The sequence below is a fragment of the Camelus bactrianus genome, chromosome 6 (assembly GCF_048773025.1).
Source record: "Camelus bactrianus isolate YW-2024 breed Bactrian camel chromosome 6, ASM4877302v1, whole genome shotgun sequence".
Taxonomy (NCBI): domain Eukaryota; kingdom Metazoa; phylum Chordata; class Mammalia; order Artiodactyla; family Camelidae; genus Camelus; species Camelus bactrianus.
In genome coordinates, this window is record NC_133544.1 from 37,160,747 (window position 1) to 37,179,422 (window position 18,676).

Consider the following 18,676-nt stretch of genomic DNA (forward strand, 5'->3'; position numbering starts at 1 on the left):
AGAAGACTACAATTTAATGTCCATTTAAATCAAGATTCTTCTCCAAAGAGAAATTTTTTCTTTACATATAAGAGTCTGGCAATGAAGTTGTCACACTAAGGGTTACTACTTTTTTCAGAATGTTTATAAATGTACGGATCTTAAACTTTCTTTTTCAAGTTCATGAGCAACTTCAGATTTGTTTTGAATCTTTTCCTTAAAGCCTGAATTATTATAGTAAGTTATAATTATAGTGGAAGAGTTTGCATGGAATAATATTAGTTAAAATCTATAGCCAGACACTACTCAAACTAAAGGATATACTTCTGAGCAATACCTGTATCCAGGTTTTCAGAGGAGGAGGAGGAGATGCTTCTCTGGGACAAGACGGAGATAGACCAAAATCAGTACTACCATTTGAAATGCTGTCAATATCCACATTGGGTAATACCTAAAATAACACAACATCCAGTTTTCAGTTCATCATTCTGACTCAAATATTTGTGAATCTATATATCAATAATATTTAACTTTTTATTGCAAAGTCAATGGATAACAAATTTAAATTATGAAAGCATATTTTACAAAATTTAGAAAATAAAGGGGAAACACAGAATCTTACCATCCTAAGTAGAATCATTTTCACTTTATCTTTTTACTATCCACTTAACACATAGCTTAAATCTAAAATAGTTTTCTTCCTGATTTTCCATTGTAATTAGGTCATAAACACATTATTATGCTTCCATATAGACTTTATAATTATACTTTAAATGACTGTGTAATATTTCAAGAAATACACATGCTTTAATTACTAAGTAATTTTCCTATTGGTAAATATTTAGGATATTTCTAGAAGAGTCACTATTAGATAGATAAAGGTAGATATACATCACTCCAAAAAACTTCCTATATATGTAGGGATTTTTTCCCTTGAACTTTAAATTATTTCATTATGCTAGTCAGAGATCAGACCAACTTCTTGAGCCACAAAGCATGCATATTTAAGATTCTTGGTAATTACCGCCAAAACTCAATCCAAAAGACCTCTATTTCTATTATCAAAAATGTAATCAATTATAAGTTTTACCCAACCTTCAGCCAAATTAGATTATTCAAGTGTTTCAGTAGTAGCAGTTTTTAAATGGAAGTATATGATTGTTATTTTAATTTGCATTACTTGGTAGCTAGCAAGATTTAAATTATTCAGTTTGCTTGCTTATAAACTCTGCTACCTCTTCTGTAGAGTCTTATTCATGTTCTTTGAGTATTTCTGGATTTGCTTTTATGCCTTCTTATTATTTTATGGAGGTTTTTATATTTAAAAATTAATCCTTTCTATCATACTTCTTTCATATGTTCTCACTCTATATTGTTTTCCTTTTTATTTAGGAATTTTTTACATACATGTTTTAGACTTTATACATTCAAATCTATTTTCCTATCATATCTAAGTTTTCTTCTCTCATATCTACACTTAGCTTCAGTTTTGATAAAGATTACATGTAATATTTGCTAATTCTTCTATGTTTTTATATTTTAGATTTATACTTAGCCTATTGCCTATTTGGAACTAATCTCCTATACAGTGAAAGTTTACACTCTAAAACTGATTTTCCACACTGCTAGCCAATTAGAACATACAGTATTTCACTTACAAGAATCCAATTTTCCTTCTAAGTATTCATCACATATTATATTCTTTTTTCATAACCAAAGCTATTTCTGAAACAGGACCAGTACAAAAACACTAACTCTTCTAAACCCTTTGTTCTTTCAAATATCTAAATGATCCTAAAGTTAAAATTAAGTAAAAATCATGGCTTGTATTTTTTTATTACAATTTCACTTAAATTATACATTAACTTATGAAGAATTGACAACTTGAATATTAAAACTCACATATAAGTTCTCCCTCCATTCAAGTCTCGTATGTTTGTGTAAAGATTAAAGTATTAATTACATACATCAAACACATTAAGTCTTTTTTTAATTAATTGAATATACTGTTCAGTTGCTCCCTTTGGAATATCTAGGCACCTGGATATGAGTCATTGGCTTAAAAAAGGTAGCTTAAATCATACAGAACAAGGATAGTGATATCATATTAATATCAGTTTTAAAGAACAAAAGACCCATCATGAAAGCAAAGTTTTCAGAAGCAATGTAATAGATTTTAGGTAGTAAAGTTCAGCCAAAGATTTTTTTCCTTAAAATTTTCTCTTCATGCACACGGGCATACCTGTACAGTAAGCTGAGGAGGATCCTTTTTTTCCGACTTCATTTCTACAACTGCTATGTTAGGTTTCTTTACTCCAGTTTCTGTTTTTCGAGATGATGGTGGAATAGAAGTCGTCACTGTTATGGGGTGTGGCTTGCTTACAATGACTCTAGCAGATGGCATGGAATCACTGTTACTTTGGGTTTGTCCTAAAAAGTGTGGGGGAGAAAAGGAGTCAACCATTTCAGAAATAGAGTGAAAAATCTAATATACAACTTAGATCTTTATGGCTAAATTCTCATATGAAAGGAAAGCACTATCTGCCAGCACCTTTCCCTCTATTGTCACCACCATCATCATCACCACCATGTCATCCTTTTAGCAGCGACTAACATTTATTGGGCACTCATAGGTACTCAACACTATCTAACTTAAATAAGCTTTCAAGGTAGTAATATTATCCACTTTTTACAGTTGAGGAAATAGAGATATAGAAACATAACATAATTTGCCAATGGTCATAATAGTTTGTAAGTGGCAAAGCCAAAACTAAAGTGTATTGCATTATATTGTATTATTTTAACTGTCAAATCTTCACAGAGCAACAACAGAAAGAAATAAAACCAACAACAAAATACTAGTGTTTGAGGACCAATAAATGGCATGTAGACCAACTATCTGATAACTATCATAGCTGTCAAAACTTTGTTACTTTTCATCACAAAAGTTCCACTTGTTTACTATATTTCAAAGTAAAGAAGGACAGGGCAGCACAGACTCTAAAGCCACACTGCCTACATTTGACACTTGGCTGCACTCTAGCTATGTGGCCTTTGACAAATGACTGAACTCCCTCTCTGCTTCAGTTTCTTCATCTGTAAAATTAGTACATTTCCATGTGTTTTATAGGGTGGATTAAATAAGTTAATATATGTAAATTGTCTAGATCTGTACCTGACACATGGTAAGGACTTTGTAAGTATTAGCTATTATTTTGGTAGAAGGCATGTTTGAACAGACGTTAGCCAACAACCTGACATGCCATTAACCCATAATACTAAAAATAAAACATTCTCTCTTACGTTGGAAAATATTCAAACTCAAATAATTCATAAAAGTTAAGGAAAACAGCAATGACACTAAAAAAATAGCTAACTAGATTTGAAAAGCTAATGTGAGAGCAAAAATGATTTGTTCAACTTTTACGATGAGTCTGAGACCTCAAATAAGTCAACCACCAACTATTAGCTTAGAATACACAACTACACAATTTTTACTTATCAGTCTAGTCCAAAAGTACATAAAAGGTAATTTAAAGTAGTTCTTCTAAGTCAGGATGATATTGAGCCAATCAAAATCCTTAAGTTCTTTAATTATTATGAATGTCTATGACATGTCTAAACATTATTTTAACTTCATTTCATCTACAGCAACATACTGTAGAATACCAAAAGAACGTTTCTTGTGAGTGAAAATGTAGCAAGAACCCATCATTTCAGAGACTGCTCCTACAGAGTAAGACACATTCTGAGCCCCTACCCACAAACATCAGCAACACATAAAGGAAAAGGTAGGTGACCATTGCGTCAGTGCCATTCTGTAAGTTCTGCTGCTGCTGATTAGAATTTTAAAATGTACCCCATACATTTTGTTGGGTCTTACCTAAAAGAATTGCCATAGGAATTAGATGACCTTCCAGTGTACCTGAAAAAGTAGGCATTTCCCGGCTTGGGCTGAACAAATACTGCTGCTCACCAGGAGACAGCGTGGCAATGGAATGCTGCAGTTTAGAATCCATCTTTGTAGGTTTGGTTGCACACAAGTCAGTTTGTGTTCTTATTGACTTGACTTTAGTGCCTGTAACAGTCATCAATGAGAGGTATTTTAAAATGTTGTTTGAACATTTACTATCCAGCCATCTGGAAATATAGCAACTCTTCTTCACAGCAAGATCTCATTGTATATAATAAGGTTATAGGGCCCCAAAATAAAAGTAACATGTAAACCACAGATTGGCAAACTGTTTCTTAATTGGCCAGATAGTAAGTATTTTAGACCCATGGGCTGTGTGGTCTTAGGGGCAACATCTCAACTCTGCTTCTATGGCATGAAAGCACTCATAGACATAAATGAATGAGTGTAGCTATGTTCCAATACAGCTTTACTTATAAAAACACGCAGCTGACCTACAGGACATGGTTTCTCAACTTCTGAACAGATGTAACAACTTGTACAACTAACTATGTCAGAAAAGACACAATGACTAGGAAAAAATGTTGAATAAAGATTCAAAAGAATATTCAGAACTTATGCACATATGCCTTTATACCTATATCCTATCCTATAGGTATAAAAAAGTTACTGATCATTTTTGGAATTGAAATTTTTTTCATCCTCTCATTATTCTAAATAACCAGCCTCTATCTTTGAAATCATGTACGTATCTGTACATATCATATTCGATACTTACTAAATCATTTAATCTTAATATCATTATACATTTTTTCTATTCCTATAAAGTGAATTTACATAGACATTAAATCATTGTACATTTTTTCCTATTTCTATGAAGTAGATCTATATAGACATTAAATCCTGAATTCTTAAAAATTTAGAAATTTTTCTGATTAGCTGTCTCCCTGGAGAACATAAATTTCTATGGAGCCTGAGAAAAGTAAAGAAAATTAAAAGTGTAAAGGAAAGAAGCTAAAATATTTTCTAAATAAATTACTGACATTACCACATTTTTCCTTTTAATATGTGAGTAGTTTTATAAACCTAAATATAGTTTTAAATATAGTTTCATGATCCCAGGAAGAAAAATTTTAGTACCACATCTACATTTTTTCATCCTGTTCTCAAGTATTCATTCATTCAATTGTATAATTCCAGAAACAAGAAATACAGTACTGAATAAACCAACTGGACTCATGTAGCTTACAGTTTAGTAAGGAAAAAACTTGAAAAACAAATAAAAATATAACATTAGATAGTGAAAAGTGCTATGAAGAACAATCAGGCAGAGCAAGGAGACAGAGGGGGTTAGATGATAACATTTGGATAGGATGGTCCAGATGGACCTCTCTGAGGAGCTAACATCTAAGAGCAGAGATGGAAAGTGAGCCGTGCAAGTGCCTGAGGGAAGAGCCCTCCAGGTAGAGGAATGAACAGGCATAGAGGCCCAAGGACGAGCTTGTGTCCAAAATTCTCAATCCTCTCCTACCATTAAAAGGGCTACTCAATAAAGTGATTTTTGGATTTGAAAGTATTTTAAAACCTTATTTTTTCCAAAGGCTTTATATAATTATGTCTAGTATGTCCTTTTTAAGTAATTATTCTCTTAAATAAGCTATAATATAAACCTATCATATAAATCAAATCATTACCAGTTAACTTTCAAAGCACATCTGTTTAAGAGCATTGTTTTGAAAATACTAATATGCTACACAACTTGAAAAGAGAAAAAGCTATATAAATGAGAAGCGACTAAATGTTTTGAAAACTATTGTTTCTGCCAAAGGTAAATTAAGTGAAAGATTTACTCAGGAATCCGCATTCAAATCTGCATGACTGAATAAAAGAAAACACCAAGTTATAGTGAAGTAAATTGTGTGTGGAAAAAAATTATATATTTAATATATAATAATATAATGCAAAGCCATTACATAATTTAAACTCTATAAGTAATAAATAAAAAGCAAAAATTAAACTTTACCTATTAAACTGGTACCATAAAAATGAGGTTTACCACAAAAAATGAGGTTCCTTACCTTTAACTTGTTCTATTACTTTTGGCCTCTGTGGTCTGGCCTTAGGAGATGGAGAATTAAATCTGAGATATGGCCCTTTTTTAAGAGTGCTGCGATGACCCTGATAAACTGGTTTTCCATAAATTTGTAACATATAATCCTTGTCTTTTACCACCGGAGGTGCTTTCAAAAATCCCTAAGAACACAAAGTTATTCAACTCACCAGCAAAATAGTCATCAAACACTTATCTCATTTGTCTAAGCCTCCTTTTGTCAGCTTCAATATATAGTAAGAATGATCAGGTTAACAAAGTCCCCTATTTTAAATGGCTCTTAAATTCTGAAGATAGTTTTTAAACTATAGTTTTAAAGTTTTATAGTTTTGAGAAGCATGGAAATTCAGTACAAAAATCATCCATTCAAGAAACATGAAGATTCTTACACTACTAAGTATATTTTCAGCACCAAAAAGTAAGGTTCAAATGCATTTAACATATGTATTACATTCAAATATCATAACATAAACCAAGTACTTAAATAATTTTCTACATTCCTGATCCCACCTTCAATCATAATCTAAAGGCTACAGAAAGGTAGCATTTATTGAGCATCACTAAGCGCTAAGCACTGAATTAGATGCTTTATTAATCTGCCCAACAATCCACGTTGGGCATTTGCAAAGTTACAGATTAATTAGAGTAGCAAAAAATGCCCGCCATAGCATCTAGTACCATGCCTCACAATCATTAACAAACAAATATATATATACATACAAAGATAAACTACAGTTTTGAATACCATGAACTAGAGAATCTAATTTTTAGACCAGATGATCTCTAGATACACTCACTGTAAATGTGTGATTATAAGTGTGAGATCTCAGAAGGAAGGAATTATGTATTTTGTGCAGTGATTTCCACATTACAGATAACCAAAACCCTAAATATCAACAGTTTAAAGATGGTTTACATTTGTATAGTCCTTCATATCTTTAAAACATTTTCATAGTCATTTCATTATTTATGTCTTTTAAAAAAGATAAATTACAATGCAACATTCACATCACAAAACCAGATTAGGATCTTACTTCTTTTCTCTCTTTCTGTAAGCTTGAAGCAGGCATGCTCCTTGTAGGTGGATTTCTAAAATGCTCCTCTGTTTGTTTTTGAGAATGTTTTCTTGGAATTACAGAATTGTTTATAGTTTTATCTTGTGTGTTGGTTTTAATATCTTTACTCATAATCTGAGCTTTCCTGGTCCTTTGATTCTTCTGACCATATCTCTTTTGTTCATAATCTTTTCTTGTCAGTTCATCCTTAACAACCAAGATTAAAATTACTTAAAATCTAAGTAGTCATGCTTTCACATCAAAAGTATTAGAATTTATTTTCTGCTGTTACATAAATATAATTTAGTAGCTTTAAATGCTTTATAAATAAATGATATAGGCTTATATACAAATAAAAATTCTTTGTAGAATAAACACAAAATCAAAAAGACATGTTTCATGTAGCAGAAGGAATAAGAAATAGTAGATGAGGTTCAGGGGTAGAAGAGCAACTTTTAATTATAAACCTTTTTACATTTTTTGATGTTTAAACCATGAATATAGTAACTGTTCAAAAACTTAAAAATAAGTGTCCAAAAAGTAAATGATTTTGTAATAAATCCTGAAATAAATATTTATAAATTAAAGTTACTTGAATATTTTGCATGAAATTCATAGTTACAGACTTACATGTATGGCTAGCTGTCTACAGAGCCAGATATGAACTCCACATCTTCTGACTCAACTCACAACATTTTTTTCCGGTGCATCATATAGTAGCTAATATACATTCTTTATACCCACATTAGAGATATATATCTCCTTAAGACAATAGTGTTTAGCACTATATTTTTAGTGTTTATTGTTATGGAAATTGACACTTCATCTTGCTGCCACTGTAAGCATATACACACAACACATAGTCAGGAAAAAAACACTTTGCACCCCAAGACAAAAATGAGTTACCTTGCCTAGTTTTGCTCCCTCAAATACATAAAATTTTAAGAATTGCCTTTAAATTACCAACCCCCTAACAAAAACAACTCTCCTGCAGTTCTGCAATGCTAATATCTGAAGATACACCATGAGCTGTGTGGAGATGAGAAAGTGGCGGTTCTTCCATCTTGAACTCACTTTGCTAAACTTGGTAACCGTAAAAATCTTCCAGAGTAGTTTTCCTTTAAGTAACTTTGGTGTTTTTACTTAAATAAGCCAATGATTTTAAATTTGCTTTCTTTTTTTTTTTAAGAACAGTTCTTTTGTAAGTATACTTTTTTCTAAATGCTTTTTTTGCTAAATTTTCTCTCATATTACTCATATTTTAGTTATTGTCCACAATTTGCCAGATAAGAGCCATAATATAATTTATGAGACAAAGCAGTTGTTAAGGAAAATGAAATTTATTAATAAGTAAATATAAAGAGTGAAAGAGTAAGGTTAAGCATTATATGTGGACATACATAAGGAATATTCTGAGAATAAGTATGATTTTTATAAATTAGAATCAATGCTATCTCCTGAGAATTCACTTAATTCTGTTTTTTCCAATACTTACTTGAATTTCTGCAGAAATAGTTTTAATCCACTCATCCACCGTCTTTCTGATCCGAATCTTCTCTGACATCTCTCTATTAAAAAAAAAACCATTTTCTCAAGTTAACATTTAATGTCCTGAGAACAGAACCTGGATCAGATCTCTCATTCCATTTTGAATCTATTGCCCAATATCCTTCATCTGAAAAGGAAAAACCAATGATACTAGTTTCATCAAACGTTTGAAGGATACTTGAAAAGCACATGTAGATTCCAGAAAATATGTACCAAAGAGAGAAAAAAAGCTAAAGGGAAAATTTACTGTGAAAAATAGCAACATGTATATACCCCAATTCCAACTTTATAATAAGTCCACATCACCAAAGGCAATGAAGAACCTTTTCTAAACATTAAAACACATTAAGCAAAATGAGGTGCTTAGAAAAAAAAATAAAGAAAGCCTCTACACCAGCAGTTTCATAAATGACCTTGGGATGCCAACATCCTGTCCTACCTGTTGGTAGACAGGGCGTTGATAATTGAATACATGGCATCTCCATCCTTTGCACGAATAATAGCTTCCAGGTTTTCTTCAAGCACTTTTTTACTGTTTTGTACTCCTCTCAAAATCTTCTCAGCATCTTTCAGTACAGATCTCATATTGGTTGTCTGAAGCTTAATGGAATTCTGTGGAAGATCAGCAAGCCCCGACATAATCAGAGATTCTTTTGGCTTAAAAGAGAAAAAGGAAAAATGTTACTGTGTAAAACTCACATTAATTAGTTTAATCTAAACAAGAGATATTACTGTAGTTGGGGGCATACTATATGTCAATATAAGGAATCAAGTTGTTACAACTGAAGAGCTATAAAAGAACACTTGGCAATTAAAGTCTCTTTCCATTTAGAAGTACTAATGTGAATGTTCAGTGAAATGGGCTGGGAAGTCCACAGCACTGGTAGGCAGTCCAGCAGTCAATAAAAACTGTATCTGGTGAAGAAAGCTAAAACAAAATAAGAACAATTTGGTTCCAGGGAGGCGTGGCAGACAATGTAGACTGAATAAACAAGGGCCATTCACAGCTCTCCTTCCCCGTTACTTCCTCTCCAGCTTCTGCTGGAGAGCTAGAGGTAGGCCACATGGCTCGGTTTTAGCCAAGAAGCATTAAGAAGAAATCCCTTGAGGGCTTTAGGAAAGCTCTATACGGAGAACAGCCGGGGCTGACATGTCTTCTTCAGTTTGTCTTCCTTCACCCTTCCTCTTGCTTTCCGTCTTGATTACTTTTTAATTTCTTCATCATTTCTATCTTTACTAATCATTAATTTTAATATCTTGCTCCCACTTTACCTGGAGTATGCCATTTGTTTCCTTCCTCTTTTGGCCAAGATCATGAAGAATGTCATCAGACTTCTGCACAGTCAGTTCAGCTGTTCCTAGCTCTTCATATGAAGGAAATCTTTGAGTGGATAGATTGTCAATGCTGTAAACATTTTAAAAATTAAGTTTTTTAAATTGTCAAAAATTCAGCAAACATTTGATTATATAAATCTTTGATATATTCTTAGTTATATGATTTCTAAACGATGTCTCATCAAAATTGTACAAGAGAATTAATCAATTATATAATTAAACATATGAAACATAGGCAATCACAAGAGCCAAAATTAATCTGACCAGATTGGTTTAGGCTTAGTAGGAAAAGAGCAGAAAAAGGTTTTTCTTTGAAGAAGCTAACATGCAGAAGCACTTCCAGAAGGATGGAGTAAAAACTTCTAAAAATCCACTCCTGTATAACAACAAAGAGAATACAAGGAAAAACAGTCAAATCAGCTTTTCAGAACTCTGGAAATTAAACAAAGCTTACAATAACCCGAGGAACATTTAATCAAGAAAATGGCTGGCAAGAACAGCAAGCTTTATGGCATTTTTAACTTGCTCTATTCCCAGAGCCCCTTCTTCAACTCTGTTGTAGCTGTGAAAATCAACAGCCTCACAACCACTAAAATGGGCAGAACGAGTCTGAAGCACCCCAAAAAGTCCCCTTCACAGGGTTTCTTTTTAGAACTGACTCTGAGGTACCTCAGTGAGAAATCCCATCCCCAGGTCATTTTTCAAAAACAATGGCAATTATTTAACATCTTAGCTGCCTGAGGTGGTGATACAGTTGATGCAAATAAGAGGGCAGCCAATAAACTAAAAATCTGGAGAATGAGATGTCCATGTGGAGCTCTGAAAAGCTCCACCACATTAAGGGGATCTAGAAGGTCATGTGCATGTACAAGGCTATGTAAGCGTCTAAGAAGCACCTAATCTTTCCCATGTGGCTGACCCTGGGCTCTGTGCAAGTAGGAAGTTGAGGTTAAGATAGACTTACTAACTGCTGGAGCACTGAAGGTGTGCTCCAGCGTTTACACACAAACACACAGTCCCTTGGCAAAGAGAGGGAGACTTACTCATTCAACGTAGTTAAGGAAATCTCCTTCCAATCATTAGCAGACTTAACTAACCAAGCAGAGACTTGCTGCACATGGCATGACAAAGAATACAGATTACAGAATTATTCCAGAAAAACCACTAAACAAATGGTAATAACAAGAACAACAACAAACAGCAACCAACAAACCCAAGGGCGGGTGAGGGGGGAAAGGTTGGAAAAAATCTGATTTCCAGAATTGGCACAATTTATTATTTAAAATGTCCAATTTTCTAGAGCTACCATATAATCCAGTAATCACACTCCTAGGCATATATCTGGAAAAGATGAAAACTCTAATTCAAAAAGATATATGCACCCCAATGTTCATAGCAGCACTACTTACAATAGCCAAGACATGGAAGCAACCTAAGTGTCCATCGACAGATGATAAAGAAGATGTGAGATATATCTATATATATATGTACACACACACACACACACACATATATACACATACACACACAATGGAATATTACTCAGCCATAAAAATGAATGAAATAATGTTACATGCAGCAACATGGACGAACCTAGAGAATATCATACTAAGTGAAGTAAGTCATACAGAAAAAGACATCTCATATGATATCACTTATATGTGGAATCTAAAAATAATACAAATTGAATTTATTTACAAAACAGACTTAGACATAGAAAACAAACTTATGGTTACCAAAGGGGAAAAGGGATGGGGGATAAATTAGGAGTATGGGATAAACAGATAAACACTACTATATATGAAATAGATAAGCAATAAGAATTTACTATGTAGCACAGGGAACTATATTCAATATCTTATAATAGCCTATAATGGAAAATAATCTGAAAATATATATATATATAACTGAATCACTTTGCTGTACGTATGAAACTAACACAATATTGTAAATCAACTATACTTCAATTTAAAACTAAATTAATTAAATAAAATGTTCAATTTTCAAAAAAAAGTGATGAGACACACAAAGAAATAGGAAAGTACAATTCAGACATAGGAAAATGCATAGTCAATAGAAACTGTCCCTGAGGAACCCCAAATATTGAACTTACTAGACAAAGATTATAAATTAGCTATTACAATTAAAGGCAAGTATAAGAATAAAGTCTCATAAAATAGAGAATATCAAAAAAGATAAAAACTACTTTAAAAAATAGAAATTCTGGAGTTGAAAATATAGTAACTGAAATGTAAAATTCACTAGAGGGGCTAAGCAGCATATTCAGATTGACAGAAGAAAGAATCAGCAAGTTTAAAGATAGATTAATTGAGATTATCCAGTTTAAGGAACAGAGAGAAAACAGAAAGACAAAAATTAAGAGCCTCAGAGACCTGTGGGACACCACTAAACATATCAACATACAACATAGCCCTAGGAGAAAAGAGAAAGGTCACGTGCACTATTTAACTATGTAAAGAAATAATGGCCAAAAAAGTCCCCAATTTAATGAATATTAATCCACATACCCAAGAAGCTCAACAAACTTTAAACTCAAAGAGATCCACAGACACAACACAGTCAAACTGTCAAAAGCCTAAGACAAAGGGAGAATCTTGAAAACAGCAAGAGAAAAATAACTCATCATATACAAAGTTTCCCCAGTAAGATTAACAGCTTACTTTTCATCAGAAACCATTGAGTCCAGAAGGCAGTGAGATGACATATTCAAAGTACTAAAAGACGAAGAGAGGGGAGAATATAGCTCAAGTGGTAGAGCACATGCTTGACGTGCATGAGGTCCAAGGTTCAATCCCCACCAACCCCTCCAAGTAGAAATAAATGGATAAACTCAATTACCACCCCATCGTAAAAAAAAAGAAAAAGAAAAAGAATGTCAACCAAAAATTCTACCTCCAGTGAACCATCCTTTAAAAGTAGAAATTAAGACATTACCAGCTAAACAAAACCGAGTGAATTCATCACTAGCAGACCTGCTCTACAGGAAATACTAAAAAGAATTCCTCAGGGTGAAATAAAAGGACACTAGACACTAATTCGAATCCATGTGAAAAAATAAAGAATACTGGTAAAGGTTAGCTATATAGGTAAAATAAATCAGTATTAAATGCATTTTTGCTTATAACTCTTTTCTGGTACTATCTGATTTAAAAGATAACTGCATGAAGCAATAATTATCAAGCTGTATAGACAAGCTTATAATTTATAAAGATGTAATTTGTATGACAATAATAACAGAAAGAAAGGAGGAGGGAATCGAACTATATTGGATCAAACTTTTTGAATCCTGTAGATATTAAATTAGTACTAATACTAACTAGACTGTTTTAAATTAAGGTATTAATCGTTGATTCCTAAGGCAATCGTTGAGAAAATAACTCAAAAAATATAGTAAAAGAAGCAATAAGGGAAATAAAATACTATACTGGAATATAATTTAATAAAAAAAAAAGGCACTGTGGAGAAATAGTGAAATAAAAAAAAGACCTAAGACATATATAAAACATATAGCAACATGACAGACAAAAATCCCACTTTATCATATAATTCATTAAATGTAATGGAGTAAAATTATACAATGTCTCCATATGAAATTATTCAAACTATGGTTTAGTTTTCACAATTGTAGTTCTCCTGACATTCAGGAGAAAAAAAATTATCATGGCCTACACCTACTTGATTTTTAAAAAACTTTTTATAATGTAAAATTTCAAACATACACAAAAGTAGAAAGAATAGTATAACGACCTCCACATACTGTATTTAACTACAACAATCATTAACTTGTGGCTATCTTCATTTTAACTATATTTCTAACCCAGTTTCCCTTGCCCTGCAATTTATTATCATTGAAGAAAATCCCAGATCTCATTTCATCAAAAATGAATGATCTGTATTCAACAGAAATTAATCATCTATATTTTAAGAAAATTATATATATTCATTTCATAACTATATTATAAAAAAGAAGCTATATAAGCAGCAGGAAATAACTAAATCTAAGATAATTTTTTAAAGTAATGCAATAAATTTATTAAAATTCCTAAAGAAATTTTAGAAATATGAACAAAGCTCTTTTCAATTTAGCTTTTAAACTAATTTCTTGTTTTTACCTTTCTTTCTTCTCAGGATTCCACCCTATTTTTGATCTAGTTAGTGAGACTTTGTCTGAAGATTCACTTATTCTTGTCAATGAATCGTGGTTATTCAAAATTTGTTCCAACAGCCTTACATTTCCTACAAGAGAAGAAACACAGTATCATTTTTCAAGTACTAATTCATTTATCTTTTATACAATATCTCACACATATTTGTACTAAATTAGTCTCTTACAGTGATGATCTACTCAGTTCACTCTACAATGTAGACTATAAATATATTCATCAAATAAAACTAAGTATTTATAACTCATAAAATGATACTGATAAAAGTTTAGGCCTGAATTTATTTTCACCACAGAAAAAAGGAATTGAATGAAGTATCATTATTACAAAGCACAGTAAACTGAACTAATTTTATAAATAGTAAAAGGGATATTGAACTGTTTCTTCACAGCAACTACTGGTTGAATATTCCCTTTGGCCTCATCTTCAATGAGAATACATAACTTTTTTTTTTTTTGGTGAAGTTGGTCTGTTTAAGGTTTTCATTATCTTTTAAATACCTTAAGACTCTAAATGTGTCCAAGACAAGTGTTGAAAGCATGTAAATGATCTAAAAATAAAAGCTTATATTTAACTTTTAACTTATTTTTTCACTTACTTTTATAGAAGGGCTATTATTTCAAGAGTCTGTAACAAATTATAATTTTCTGTCATGTATAAAGTTTATTAGCACTTTCTCCAATACATACATGATAAAAATGTTAAATTTCTGAGTTTTGTTATTGAAATTCACACTTTAAAATAATGTAAATAACCATGATGATCAGCCTTACCTTCAGCAAAACATTATTTTTTTATTTATTAATAACAAAATTTGTTCATTAAAGGTTTAAGTAATAACCTATAGAAGATAGTCAGAATAGTTATAAAGGTGTATTTCCAACTCCTTCTACAACGAATCTAAATAAGTTTGATTTGACCACTTTAACACTTAAAAAAGCATTAAAAATAGAGATCCCACATTAGTTACTACAAAGCATATTAGAGAATTATAAATCAGGAGTGCAGAAATCTGGTCCTAATTTGAACAGGTCTAATAAAAGTAGTGGGTGCTAATTATCACTGCTTCATTACCTGTATGATGTGACATCTCCATATTTTCTTTTTCTTCCATAGGATTCTCCCTCTTTGATATTTTATCATCCTTTGAAACAGGTATAGGAGCAAACCTGCGAGGTGCTGGTGTCTCCAAAGGAGATTTCTGTTTATCAAAATCCAGATCTTCAACCTCTCTTGAAGGTGCTTTAATAGAAAATAAAGAAAATTATAAATTTAACTTGCTTTTTAAAAAAATTTTAAATTGCAGTGTTACTCTTACCCATATTTTAAAAATAAAACCAAAATTATATAGCATACACAAGTTATTAACAAATATATACAAATAACTTTATCCTCACTAAAAATAAAAAAAATACAGACTATAAACACTTTCACTTATAACTAAAAAATAAGAAAAAATATGACAATATTCAGTGCTGAGTTGTTGTGAAAATGGCAGAGCCAGACACTGCTCATGGCAATGAAAACTGATAAGGCCATCTGGCACTAAGTACAGCAAGTATCAACATTTTTATATACTTTGATAATAATCTTACTCTCAGGAATTTACCTTAAGAAAATAACTTAAAAGAAAAAACATTCAATATATGATGATTTTCACTATAGTATTATTTATAAAGAAAAACCCTAAAAACTGCCTTAATGTCCACCAACAATTTTCAAGCAAATTGTGAAGTAGTTATTGAACATACTACCCTTTAGTCATTAAAAATTAATGTTATGAATATAACTATATAAAACATGGGAAATATTTTTGATGCTAGTAAAAAGCAATACAGAATTATACTTATGCTACAATTATACACACATAAAAATGATGTACACTCAAGAAAAGGCATAGAAAAATAAAAAGTTTGATTTGTTGAGTTTTTAGTTTACTCATTTTTTGTTTTATTCCTGTTACTATCACTAAAATACACAAAGAAATAAATTCAGGATACAACCAATAAAACAGACATCTTTCTCCTTTAAAGCTCAAGTCTTAAAAAAACAAAATTAGGAGCAAGTAATTATCTGGAACTGAGTATGAAACAAATATAGACTTCTATAGAAGGCACATGGCTGTGTCATACTGATTTGCCTAGTAAGTATCACTTAAAGAAAAATAATGAAAATAGAGATCCCACTCTAGTTATTATAAGACATGTTAGAGAACTATAAATTGTGAACACGGAAACCTGAATTCTGATCGTGGCTCTGACATTCTCACTCTCAAGTCAGGTGACCTTGAGCAGGCAGTCATAACCTTTCTGTGCTTCATCTTCATCCCTTTATGACTTAAAAATTGACTCACATTACCTCACAACAGTTTTTTAAGGCCCACTCATCTGTTGCGAAAAGCACTTTATAAGCATAAGGAATCATTAATATGTCTGTAATACAACAATGTTCTAACAAATCAAATGTCAGGAAACCATACTACATGGACTGATATATCATTAAAGGGATAGGCCTTTAATTTTCCTTAGTTCATTATTTAAATATCAATAATTTGGAGATACATTTTTTCATGTACTTTAAATTCCAAAGATATAATACAAGTAAGCTATGTTTTCCTTTGCTATTATAAAGAGATTTAAAAAATTCCATTAAAATAGATTTGCATTACTAACTCTCTGAAAACATTTAGAAATAGTTTATAATTGTACTTAGGTGGTTTTTCTCCTGACAGAATGAAGAAAAATAGTAAATATGCAGTTTGTCAGAAAATTGGAGAACTGATGACAAGGATTTTTGATGTTAGACAAGAAAAATTTTTCTAAATTTATGCATCAGTGCTTCTGAAAAAGGTTATTAATTAAAACCATAAACTAGGACATAATTCATAACGTGACTGAACAAGTTTCAAAATGACCTAAAAATTATCTGACCTAAAAAAAGAACTAGCTTTATAAAAACAAAGACTTAGTCTCCTACAATCTAGTCAGAAAGTTTACAGCTTATTTACTGCAAAGAACATTCATTCATAGCTGGCATTTTTCATTCACAGAGAACTACAAATTTTTACCTTGTTTGGAAGCAAAAGTGTTCTGTGAAGATAGACAACTGCCACCAAAATCCAGATGGTCTGGTTTTACAGAATACTTTTCCACTGCTCTAGAAGGAGGTAGTGTAACAGGCTGAAATCTACTAGTCTTGAGTGCAGCACCAATGAAATGAGTCTAGAAAAATGTAAAAAGACTTTATTAATTTCAAATATCATTTGGAAGAGTGAGATGACAAAATACATTCACATTTATTACAGGACTTGAAAACAATCTATTAGATTCAATAAACAATGAAAATGCATATGTTACATGTTAACTATCCACTGTAGCAGCAATGGCACTGGAAGGATATAGTATCACAAAGACCAGGGTTAAGCCTGGCTTTGGGGTGTGACCTTGGTCATTTAATTTAACCATTATAAATCTCGTTTCCTCTTTTTCATCTCAGAGACAGCTCAGGGTCAGGGAAGCAAGCTGTGAGAGGACCAGGAGGAAGGGGCTCTCAGCCTAGACCTCTACTGCAAAAAAAGAATTTAAAACTAAAACATCTCATCTTTTATATCCTGGATGGTAAGATTTCATTTGAACTGTGGTTTAAAAACCATTGATAGTAAGCATTCAAATAAAATAGAAGCCAGGCTTAGTGACAACAGTTTCTAGCACTACTAATTAAAATATCTGAAATGTATAAATACCTAATAAAACTGATTTCAAGAGAGAGTTTATGCCAGGCAAAGAAAAACCTAAAAAGATTTATAGTTTTACAAAATCCTTAAAAGTGTGTCAGAATCTCTCTATATAAAACAGATGGACAGGCTCAACAAATTTCATTTCATTGTACTGAACTACAAATACACCTAGTATGTCACTGAAACATCACTTTTCTCTGTAATTATAAGCTTTATAAACAAGATGCCTGCATTAGCAAAGATTCCATTCTTCCAAATCAGAAAGTTAATAAATTATGGGTTTAGTTATGGAAGGAAGGATGAATGGCAGCCAAGCACTTAGGACCACTTTAAGAAATCAATGTGCTTTTCAAGTGTGTCATTTTATTTTATCCTGAACAAAAAAATAAAATATTTCCTAGGTAAAGAACTCAAGACTCAGAGAAGTAAAGTTATTTGTAGGATGTGGACCCACTCAGTGGCTCTGACAGACCCACTCCTTGCCTCTCACCAGATAACATGCTGCACGTTCAATTTCAGCCATGTATTGAGTACTTACTAAAATTTTATTTTATATGCCCATAATCATTCCAATAAAAATACTATCTTAACCACACGAAAAGTTCAAGACAAGTCTTATAAAGAAGTCTTGAAAAAATATAGGTCATTAGTGTTCACTTTGTGATAACATTTTGAACTATAATAAATTTATTTTTGTATCTTCTTCTGAATATTGTATTTTAATTTTTAATCATTTTTAAAATTGCATATTAACTAGAAAAAAGTTAAATCAATGTACTTACAATGCTGGTCATTAACACATTTAAAAAAAGTACA

The 18,676-nt window shown here is 31.7% G+C and overlaps 1 protein-coding gene across 8 annotated transcripts in view; it reads right to left on the minus strand.

Annotated features, from left to right (window-relative positions):
• KIAA0586 (KIAA0586 ortholog) overlaps nucleotides 1–18,676 on the minus strand; it is a 93,955-nt gene that overhangs the window by 62,844 nt on the left and 12,435 nt on the right. For 7 of the 8 annotated variants that reach the window (XM_074365453.1, XM_074365455.1, XM_074365454.1 and 4 more), the window contains 12 exons: nucleotides 17,192–17,345; nucleotides 15,199–15,366; nucleotides 14,074–14,197; nucleotides 12,622–12,675; nucleotides 9,878–10,010; nucleotides 9,045–9,262; nucleotides 8,553–8,625; nucleotides 7,037–7,264; nucleotides 5,971–6,145; nucleotides 3,863–4,057; nucleotides 2,222–2,409; nucleotides 317–430 (listed from right to left, as the gene is read on the minus strand). In XM_074365453.1, the coding sequence (XP_074221554.1) occupies nucleotides 317–430; nucleotides 2,222–2,409; nucleotides 3,863–4,057; nucleotides 5,971–6,145; nucleotides 7,037–7,264; nucleotides 8,553–8,625; nucleotides 9,045–9,262; nucleotides 9,878–10,010; nucleotides 12,622–12,675; nucleotides 14,074–14,197; nucleotides 15,199–15,366; nucleotides 17,192–17,345 (1,824 nt within the window). The remainder of the gene's footprint in view (nucleotides 1–316; nucleotides 431–2,221; nucleotides 2,410–3,862; nucleotides 4,058–5,970; nucleotides 6,146–7,036; nucleotides 7,265–8,552; nucleotides 8,626–9,044; nucleotides 9,263–9,877; nucleotides 10,011–12,621; nucleotides 12,676–14,073; nucleotides 14,198–15,198; nucleotides 15,367–17,191; nucleotides 17,346–18,676) is intronic. The other variant, XM_074365456.1, reaches the window with a different exon arrangement.